We start from the raw sequence: 10,278 nt of genomic DNA, 5'->3' as shown, positions 1-10,278 counted from the left end.
ATCTTCTCTCAAAATCATCTCCCACACTGCTGTGGCTGCCACTGTTTCTGATCCAGTCACTTCCTGTCTCCACTATGGTTACGTCCAGAGCATTGCCTCAACCACCCCCATCTGTCCTTTTTGGTTTCTCTTACCTACTCCGTTTCTGGGGACAGGTGCTGGGCTCAGACACAAAGGATGGAACTAGCAGGGTGGTAGAATAGCGAGGAAGGGGTGTGAGATGGCTGCCAAGTAGGCAAGGCATATAAGTCAGCTGGTACCAGGGTGGAACCCTTCTGAAACAAAAGACTTGAAGCTTGAGACTTGGGCATCCCCTGGTGGCCAAATGGCTTCACACAGAAGATAAACTATGGCAGATAAAACAAAAAACCAAAAACCCCAAACACCTCACCATTTATCCAGTAATGGTTTCTCCCTCACCACCACGCCATACTCCCCACAAAACTATTACAAAATACACCCCCAGAGGTTTTCTTCTTTTTTAATCAATGACCATCTTTATCCAGTTTTGGAAATCTGGACAAAGAGAAGGCTAAGAGGAGACCTGGTCCAGTGTCTAAAGGTCTCTGTGTGAGTCTGTCAGCACATGGACCCCATATGGGCCTGTCCATCAGTTGGGCACAACAGTTTTCCTGAGTATGAGCCAGTCCCACCCTCAGGGCAGCATCCTGGTCCAGAGAGGAATAAAGGCCCCGGGTTGGGCCTATTCCCAAGGCCCCCAGGACAGTCAATAAATAGGTTCTGAGCCAGGCCTGGGAGGACAGGGTATGAAAAGAGTGGATCAGCTACCCAGGGATCCCAAAGAGGTCCTGGGAACTCTCCTGCTCTTCTTTGACAAGGAAGTAAATAAATAGACCTTAAACTCAGGAATAGGGGTGTTGGGGCAGGGGATCCTTCCCCTTGGAGTTAGTAATTAAATTCCATGTTAAAAACAAACCAGCCCTACCCCTACCAGCATCTACTAAATCCTACAGGGTAGGGCAACGGGCTAGCCTGTCTGGGGGTACACAGTACCCAGCCCTGCAGAGTCCTGGAGGAGGCTTCACGTTTGTTCAGCAGCCCCTGGGGCTCCTTCTTCCTTTGGGGGTGGCTCCAGGAAAATAGGGGTGACTGATGGTGGCTTCTTCACTCTGAAACATAACAGATGAACGGTACAGAGGAGAGGACATGCTTCAGACCCAGAAGGCCATTTCCTAGGGCAGAACGGGGTGACTCACGAGTAAGGGGAGGCTGGGACCCCCACCACCAAAAAGTGGTTCTTCTTCCGAAATAATCTCCACAGGCCCCGGTGGTTGCCACGAACATCCAGGTCCCAAATATGGAGGCACTAGCAGGGATAGAGTAGGAGAAAGAGATGGTCAAGAAGCCGTGGAGATGATTCTCTGAAGGCCTTGCGGAGCCTCACCCTTCAAGAGGAAGCATTATCTGGAGTACGGATTTGAGCAAGGGCTTAAAAGAGAGGTTCTCTTCTTTGTTTTTTTGAGACAGGGTTTTTCTGTGTAATCATAGGCTATTCTGGAACTCACTCTGTAGACCAAGGCTGGCCCTTGAATCAGAGATCTGCCTGCCTCTGCCTCCCGAGTGCTGCATGAAAGGCCCGCACTATACCTGGCCAGGAAGTGAGATGAGAGAAGTAAGAGTGTAGGAGAAGGTTCTGAGGTTGAAAGCTCTCTAACAAAGACTCTTGCTAGCATAGCAGGGGCAGCGCATGTTGATGCGGGCGCTACTGAGGGAGGTGCAGCCTGAGGCACCTTGGCAAGCTGAGTCCAGGTGGCGAAGTCATCATCTGTCTCCATTCGGATAAACGCCACATAGGTGTGGCCCTCCGTGTCTGGCAGGAAGGAGTCTTCACAAGGGTCCTTGCTGTGGTCCAAAACCTCGGCCTCACTGCATTGGGGTAAAAAAAAGTTAAGGCCGAAACAGGGCCTACTTCCTAGATGGGACACACAGGGCCCTGAACTTGAGTTAATGCTCCGCTGCTACCTTCTTTCAGTTCTTAATGTCTGTACCAGAGCACACTGGTTTTTATTTTCTATAGTGCCCATTAACGGTGTCACCAAGGAAGCTAGATTCCTTACTCCCTGCCAGGCATCCCAATTGCCCTAGGGCATACCTGAGCAGTCTGTGAATTTCCACTTCATAAGCTTCTTTCTTCAGACTGAAGGGGAGGGAGAAACATATCAGGAGAGTCCCTCAGGTCCATGGAAAGGAATGAGCAGGGCAAAGGGTCACACGGGGAAAAGGTACAGCAGGGCTGAGGTAAATTCCCAAGGCCCCAGACAGGAAAGGACTAGCAAGCACTGGCCATCAAGCCTTAGATACCCACCCCCTTAGCCTGCTGCCAGTCTCTACCTGTCTACATTCCTGAGCTGGACACCTGGAACTGTGTTGAACTTGTGCTTCTTGAAGTAGGCCTCCTGAAACAGGAATGAGGACAGAAGGCCAGGACTTCTTGGTGTGGCCCACACTTGCTCACTGACCTACTGAAGATCTACAAGACCCAGGGCCCTCCGAGTTGCTGTCTTTGGCAAGCTCTTACTACCTTTAATTTGGTCTGGTCCCTTGGCTCAAGCTACTGACCCGTAAACTAGTCCTGTTCCCACTGGCTTTCCCCAGATTTGCTACAGAGACTTAGAAGTAAAGAGAGATGGAGGCAGGAGGATTAGAATTTCAAGACCAGTCTCAGGCTGAGCTACAAGAGACCTGAAAACACAAGGGGTAGGGGTGTGTGTATCAGAGGGGGAGGAAGGGAAGACTGAGAAAGAGACACCGGTCCGTTGGATGTAGCCAATTGCAAAGATGGGTTAGAAGGAAGGAAACTGCTGATTCAGGTTCCATGAATGGCGCGAGGAAGCACTTGTCCTTCCTTAGTAGATAAGAAATATGGTAAATATTGGTAAATAAGGATTTTATTAGCTTCTCTTGCTTTTAGGAGGTTCTAAATTAAATATATCCCTTTCAGCTGTACTGTTTCAAATGCACTTTTTTGTTTCTTTTTGTTTTTTTTGAGACAGGGTTTCCCTGTGTAGCCCCAACTGTCCTGGTACTCACTCTGTAGACCAGGCTGGTTTCAAACTCACAGAGACCCACCTGCCTCTGCCTCCCAAATATTGGATTAAAGGCTTGTACCACCACCGTCTAGCTTGATGCTGTTATAGAGGCCCCGAGTTCGGTTCTCAGCACCCAGATGGTGGTTGACAACCATCTGTAACTCCAGTTACAGGAGACTCAGTGTCCTCTCCTAGATTCCTTAGCCATCAGACACAAACACGATACATGTATACACATGCAAGCAAAACACTCATATGTATAAAATAAATCATTTAAAAACATATTCAGGGGATGGAGAGATGACTCAGTGGTTGAGATCACTTGATATTTTTGCACAAGATCAGAGTTCTAGTACCCAGCACCTATATGGTGGCTCACAAGCATGTAACTCCAGTTCCAGGGACATCTGATGCTCTCTTCTGACTTCCTCAGGCCCAGGCACACACACAGTGCACAGTCATAGACAAAAAATGAAAAATAAATCTAAATTTTTTGTTTGTTTGTTTTTCAAGACTGGAAGTCCAGGATAGCGTTGAACAGCCTACCTTTGCCTTCCAAGTGCTGGGAAGAAAGGTGTTTTAATTTTTATTACCACCACCCCTAAATTTTTTGGTTTGTTTTAATTTCAGATCAAACCTTATAATGAGAGAAGTAGTTCAAGAGTTCTGAGTTTTTGCTGTTACTTTTTTGTTAGTCTGTATACTCAAACTCAGTCACCTTCCTGGCTCTGCCTCCTAAGGACTGGGATTAGGCCCAGCTGGCTTTGCTGTTGCTGGTTTTGTTTTCTGAGACAGGGCCTCAGAGTAATGCTCTTCCTGTCTCAGCTCCTCCTCCTGCTGGAATCACAAGGAGGTGATTTGCTGGGCCCTTGGCAGGCAGCATTTTTAATCCTCATTTTACAGATAGAGAAACTGGCAGAAACAGAACAATAACCTCCCTAAACTGACATGGCTAGTATGTACCAAAGCTAGGCTCCAGCATCCATGTCCTTGACAACTAAGCCATATAGCATCCTACATCCTAATTCCCCCGCTCACATGAAAGTAGCCGTTCATGTTGAGGCCGACGATGCCAAAGTGGTAGGATCGGGAAACATCCGGGATGATACACTCTCGGCCCCGGCGCTGTTCCGGCATCCGCATCCACATGTCCCAATCCCACAGCTGTGGTCACAGGACATTATGAAGGCTACAAGTCTGGAATTAACAGGGATTCCAGCCCATTCACCCTTCCCTGCTGGGTACCTTTTCTGGTGTGGGCCACTTGGGCTCAAGCTCCTCCTTGTATAAAGATTTCCTGAGCACCCATCCTAGCCCAGGCATGGTCTCCACACGGTACAGTAGTGCTGGATCCTCAGCTGTGTGTTCATACCCCTAAGGACAGGGGCAACATATGAGGCATTAGCCCCAGGCCTTGACAGATTCCCATGCTGATTAAGCCCTGGCCACCTAGGCTACCTGGTCATTCCAGGCAGAGATGCAGTACAGGCTGTCATCTTCCTCCAGCAGGTGGATGGACTGGCTCAGGAAACTGAGAAAGACAGAGTTTAAGAGTTCAGAGAGGCATCCCGAGATACACAATGATGTTGGAAGTGCAGGGCTGGTAGTCCCACTGTCTCCTTTCATCCTTCCCACCTTCTATACAAGCCTGCCCTCCTAGCTAGACAAGCTCTCCCCCAACTTCTCAGCTCATTCAAAGCTCTCCAAGGCACATCCTTCAATTGTGGGCTACCCCGGTCACCTGAAAAAATCCACGGCAATGTCCAGGTCCTCTTCCAGAACCACAGCAAACTTGGCCTCCTACAGGGACGGGAGGGAACATCATGGTTCCAAGGAGGTTGCTCTTATCCCACGGATCTGTCTTCAGACCTAGTGTTCAGGCACTACCCACCCTAGCCTTCAGATCACAAGGGCAAGGTCGAGTGAGGGAAGAGTTTTCATTACATCATTTCTCTCTATAGACCCAAGGATTGTATCAGTGGTACTCACCGGAAACAGGTTGAAAGTGGCAGTGAGGCTGGCCTTGTAGTGCTAGGTGGGGAATTGGGCACATAAGACCTGAGGCAGGGGGTGGGGCCAGGTATCTGCCCCTTCCACCCTTGCCAAGGAATACCTGAGACACACGGGCGTTCTTGATGCTGATAGGAGTATGCTGGATGCCTCTCAGACCAAACAGCGCCACCACATCCATTGGCTCCTGAGGGCACGGTCACCAGTCACTGTGTGCTACCGTCCCCACCTCTGCAGGCCCCAACATGTCAAGCCTCTCATATTTCACAGCCCTCACTGATCCCTGCTTTTTAGCACCCGTAGGCTGCTGTGCTGGTCCGCCTGAGGCCCCAGCCGCACTCACCTCATAGTAGCCATCAATGAAGACCGTTATCATCTGTGGAGATACCCCTTGGGCTGAGAGCAGAGAGCGCAGCATCCTGAGGAGCCCAGGAAAGTAGATTAGGGCTCTTTCTCCTCTCAATTCACAACTCCCGTGTTTATAAACAGGCCCATATGCTCTGTGTAGAACAGGCTTAGCATCTGCTGCCTTTTTGCCTCCTTTAATAGTTCCTCGTACAAGAAGTCGAGCTAAAGCACCACCCACTCCCTGAGCACCCCCTGTTCAGTGCTGAGTCCCGCCCACTTCCAGGCTCACCTGTACAGGTAATTGGGCCGGTTCCCTGCAATGACAGCCACAGGCACATTGAGGACCTTATTGTCTGGAAGCTGTGTGAGAAACAGCTTTTAGCTTCCCTTATTCCCCCTTCCAACTAGGATCTCCATTTAGGGACGAATTCTCAGTGCAGTGAAGGGTCTCAGAGCAGATAGTGAAGGGCCAAGGGTCTTCCTTGTTCTTGTCTTTCCACACAGTCTACCCAGCCCTGGAAACACAGTCTGTCCCAACCCCAACCTGTCTTCAGAGTTTAGTATACACACATCCTCAGCCCCTACCAGATCAAGGCAGAGGAAACCTACGTTGTGGACTGGTCCTAAGGCCTTCTGCTAAGCTGGGAAGGAGTCAGAACCTCACTGCCCTGACCCCACTTACTGGGTCAGGGCTGAACTCAATAGGCGTCGGGTCCTTGCAGCTGCACACGCTCCCGTAGCCCTCCACTTTGCTGCAGAAGCGCCTGCGGCGGCGGTTCAACTCCGTATCTGCCCAGTGACACTCAGCCTCTGAGGGAGGAAGTCAACAGGATTCGGGAATCTTACCAGCTATGTTGGGGAAGCCCCAAGCACACAGGCAAGGAAAAACCAGCCTCATTGAGGATCCAAATGTCCATTCTCTGCTCAAACGCTGCCCGAGCCCCACCCACACTAAGCCCACCTTCAGCTGAGCTCAGTGGCACATCTGTCTTCAGCAGGACTGGGTCACCCCAGGAGGAGAGGGCAGGAGATTTAGAATGTTTCTCGCCAAGTACAGGACCTGGCCAAAGGCAGGAATGAGGGACAATGAAGGCCCAGCCTCGAGAATGGGGCTTCCCCCCAACCCTTGCCCCTTTTCATTGACTCTAATCTACTCCCTTCCCACAGCATCCTCTCTCCTATCGTTCTTCTCCTCCCTTGATACTACAGGGTGGACAGCCTTGGTCCCCACACCTCCTTTTCGTCCCACGAAGGCCCAGGTGTCCCTCCAGCCAAGGGCAGGGCCTGCCTGACTTCCCAGGCTCCTCAGCAGAGCCTTTGCTGTGTCCTTGAGGTGGAAGGAACCCTCATCCTGGAGGACCAAAACAGATAGTCATGACTTGTGTGGGCCCAGGAGACCTGGCCTCACTCAGTACTGGCTACGTTTCAAGCACTACATATAAAACCTTTTACGTAAGTCGACTCACCGACTCCAACAATACTCTTTGGTTACTCTCTTTCACAGACAAAAAAAAGTATGAAAGGCTTAAGAGTCTGAGACTCATCCCAAGTCACTCAGATACTAAAAGTCAGCCCTTTACCCATGTGCCCGGCGCCTGCATCCTGCCACCCTCCAAAAAGAGGTGCTCCCTCCCTAAAATGCAGCCCCATCATCCCCCTCTTTATTTCATTTCCTGAGACTACTGGCTGAGCTGACTGTTTTCATCGCCACCACTGAGATGTGAGCTCCGGGGCGGTAGGGAATCTGTCTTGTATTGTATCTTCAGCATTCAATGCTGCAGTACCTGGCACAGAGCTCAGAAACCACTGTACTGATTACAAACAAAAGAAAAACAAAAAGCTAGGCTCAGTCTGGAACTTGACCACCTTTCTCTAGATGTTCTTTCTGCTGCCGAGCAGAGCCAGAGCTAGGGGGCCTCACTGACCTTCACCGTGCAGATCAGCACGCGGCCGGGGGCCACCATGTTGAGGAACAGCACCATGGCCTCATCCTCATGAGGAGAGTATGTGTCAAACACGCGCTTTGCCATCACGTGGCCCTGGCAGGAGCAAACCCTCTTATGAGACGGGGTCATCAGCAAAGCAAGCCCAGCTTCGGCCCTCGGGCTCTCCCATCCTTAAGCTCACCGTGGCCTGGTTGAGGACTATGACATGGATGCCTCGGCCCTGCTCCCGGGCTTCATCCTCGAGCACCTACACAGCGGCAGAAACAGAATCCAGCTATTCACCCTGGCGCTCACGGTGACTCCATCTTAGAAGCAGGAACCACAGCAGCCTGCTCTATTATCACTGTCTACGGTTCTAACTCAGACAGAAGGCTGACTCTCCCAGAAAGCCCCCATGGTACCCTCATCGGCAAAGGTTTCGTCGCTTTACCATCCACCTTTTAACACTTCCCTGGCACCAAGAGCCCTGGACTGTCTCTGCTAACTCTCTACCAGTGAGCCTCTCTGGGAAGGGCAAGTCCCATTACCTCTAGGACCCCAGTGGCTGGCCCAAGGCTGAAGCCAAAGGGATTAGGAAGTGGTTACATAATAAGTAAATAAGGGAGTTAGCTGCCCGCTAACGCCCCTGATCACTGCCAAGCCTTCGCCACATAGACATTTCATAGACCATTTACTTAATCCTAATAAGTCCAAGCCAATAGGCAGAGGGTGACGGTTCCCACCGTGCTCTGAATGGACTGAAGATGCTGGTCCAACTCACCGTGGTGCCATCCACAGCCACATACACTTTGCTTCTACTGGAGTATACTTCCACATCCAGCACCCGTCGGGGACTGCTGCCTCTGCGCCGAGGGGACTCCAGACGTCCTAGGGCCTCATCTGGAGAGGGAATTGTAACAGGCGTGGGCGATGACTCACTAGCAGAGTCACACCCTGTGGGATGTGCACGCCATTCCTGCCATGAGACCCCAGGTCCCGTCCCGTCCCCCGCCCCCCTCCCGCACCCTCAGCTGGTCCCCACCATAGTCTTGCTCTGGTTCTGGGTCTTCATTGGCCTCGCTGATTGCTCTCCGAGTGTCCAGGATCAACTTGATGTTGACAATGACGGTCACCAGCAGGAAAAGCACAGCCCCTGTCTGAGTAGGAAAATGGGGGTGACTGCAGCCAGCCCTCTCCAGATCACAAGGGCCTTCTGAAAGTATGACCTTGGCTGAAGAGGACACAGGGACCAGTCTCTCCACTTTCTGGTTCCCAATAAGGACACGGATTTGTGGCCATCTCCCAGAGAATGTTCCCTGGCAGGTTTCCCTCCACCAACCAGGTCCTTCCTACCCCGTGGTCTTGTATTTTCCCATTTGAGTCCTTGACTTCCTTGGTCCCCTCCATAACTAGTTCCTTGAGATGGATTTAGGACCCGAGAACCACAGCGGAGAGCCAGAGACACAGAAGAACGTGGGCCACACTGCCTGACAGTTGGGTGTCAGGGGCAAAGCCTGCCTGACCAGACTTCTGGTTTCTGTTGGATGCCGAGGTCAGACTAGGGTTCTGATTCCAGAATCCTGGCTCTAAACCACTGCCTGAGAAGGCTGTAACAGACAGAGGTTTCCCCTCCAGGAATTTGCTGCCTCTTCTTGATAGCCAAGGTAGTTAGTTCCTAGTCTGTTAGAGTAAAGTTAGGGAGCAGCTTTTGGGACACGTGGGACCTCATTTACCTGACAGAATCTCCTCAGGGCCCGCTGGTTTGTCAGTTTATACTTCCAGGTAAGGTACCAGCTCCGTTTCTTCCTAGCCCCAAAGGGCTTGATGAGGGGACTGGGCTTCCAGTCATCCATACTGGATTAGGGAGTCACCCCTGTCCCGGCCAGTCCATGACTTCAGGAATCTGAGGGGACTATATATAGAGTCACATAGAGTAAGATGCTTGTCCCAAAGCTTAATGCCTTCTGGAATGACTTCTCTCAGCAAACTGCTGAGCTGTGTGCCCTAGGCAACGTGGCTTAACTTCTCTGGGTCTGGCCAGAAAATCTTTGGAGGAGTTGGATCACCTGAAAATTCCCTGGGGCTAGAGGAACTGTGTGCAGGATCAGGGCCTTAGCGGCGGAGGCCAGTAACTCAATCAACTCTTAACGATTCATCAGTCCTTAAAAGGTCCAAATCCCAGTCCTTCCCAGCCCTGGGGTAGAACAGTAACAGCGACCTCCTGCACCCCAATCCTCCACCCTCGTCTCTTCCCATCTGGCTCAACTCCTCTCCTCTCAGGGATCAGGGACGCCGGAAGGTTCAGAAGACCCACCCAGCCCGCATCACCCCTCTGAGACCCGCACTGGGAGGCACTTACGGCTCAGGGGCCCCGGGCCCCGCTCGGGCCGCGCTCGGGCCCGCACAGCTCGGCCCCGCGCGCCGCGGCCTCCGCGGCCTCCGCCTCCTCCATGCCTCTCGCGCCCCGCCCCGGCCCGGCCGGCCCGCCCCGCCGCTTCCGCCGCCGCCGCCGCCGCGGGGTGAGAGGGCGGCGGGCGGCGCTTAGGGCGGCGGCCGCGGCCGGGCGTCTGCAGCGCGAGGGGAGCCGGCGTACTCTGCCTGTCTGGCAGGGTTACGGTCCGCACGAGTGGACCTCGGGCGAGAGCACATCCCCGCACCGCGGAGCCGGAGCAAGCGGCATTCCGGGACCTCGGGCCAGCTCACTGGGCAAGCCAGGATCAGAGGGCTGCAGCTCCGAGGCCTGGCCCAGCCCCGCAAGGCTGTTTCCAGGCCGGGGAGGAGAGGATTAGAAACCTGCTCCGCTACTATTTTGAGCGCTTACGTTAACTCGATTTCATAAACCATGATTAAGAGGCACCGTGACTACCCCATCTTTAAAGAAAACCAAAAATGCTCTTTGATTGTGTGCATGTGCAGGTAGTGCGGGCGCTCCTTGAAGAGACTAG

The 10,278-nt window shown here is 52.4% G+C and overlaps 1 protein-coding gene across 5 annotated transcripts; it reads right to left on the bottom strand.

Moving 5' to 3' along the window:
- Positions 1-465: 465 nt before the first annotated feature.
- Pomgnt1 (protein O-linked mannose beta 1,2-N-acetylglucosaminyltransferase) lies at positions 466-9,812 on the bottom strand. 5 transcript variants are annotated; one of them, NM_026651.2, is made up of 22 exons: positions 9,693-9,792; positions 9,067-9,245; positions 8,376-8,490; positions 8,115-8,233; positions 7,536-7,601; positions 7,334-7,447; positions 6,642-6,759; positions 6,370-6,468; positions 6,091-6,218; positions 5,698-5,768; positions 5,404-5,479; positions 5,164-5,247; positions 5,040-5,081; positions 4,792-4,850; positions 4,509-4,581; positions 4,296-4,424; positions 4,089-4,214; positions 2,353-2,417; positions 2,114-2,158; positions 1,752-1,887; positions 1,218-1,327; positions 466-1,130 (listed from the first exon to the last, which is right to left on the bottom strand). In NM_026651.2, exons 2-22 carry the CDS (start codon positions 9,184-9,186, stop codon positions 1,043-1,045), a joined length of 1,983 nt encoding a protein of 660 aa, NP_080927.1. In that variant the 5' UTR covers positions 9,187-9,245; positions 9,693-9,792; the 3' UTR covers positions 466-1,042. The 5 variants fall into 5 exon arrangements, 4 of the variants coding, with proteins under 4 accessions (NP_080927.1, NP_084062.2, NP_001277587.1 ...); XR_376348.1 differs by lacking the exon at positions 2,353-2,417 and having other exon boundaries at positions 9,693-9,812; NM_029786.2 differs by lacking the exon at positions 6,370-6,468.
- Positions 9,813-10,278: the final 466 nt, after the last annotated feature.

This window comes from Mus musculus, chromosome 4, assembly GCF_000001635.26.
Source record: "Mus musculus strain C57BL/6J chromosome 4, GRCm38.p6 C57BL/6J".
Classification (NCBI taxonomy): Eukaryota; Metazoa; Chordata; class Mammalia; order Rodentia; family Muridae; genus Mus; species Mus musculus.
This window is presented reverse-complemented; position numbering and strand designations above follow the sequence as displayed.

Bases quoted from the DNA above. Each gene is read 5' to 3' on its own strand.
- Pomgnt1 (NM_026651.2), bottom strand. From the start codon at position 9,186: ATGGATGACTGGAAGCCCAGTCCCCTCATCAAGCCCTTTGGGGCTAGG. The intron at 8,234-8,375 runs GTGGGGACCAGC...TTCCCTCTCCAG, and splicing joins AGAACCAGAGCAAGACTATG to ATGAGGCCCTAGGACGTCTG. The intron at 1,888-2,113 runs GTATGCCCTAGG...ACCCCAATGCAG, and splicing joins GAAATTCACAGACTGCTCAG to TGAGGCCGAGGTTTTGGACC.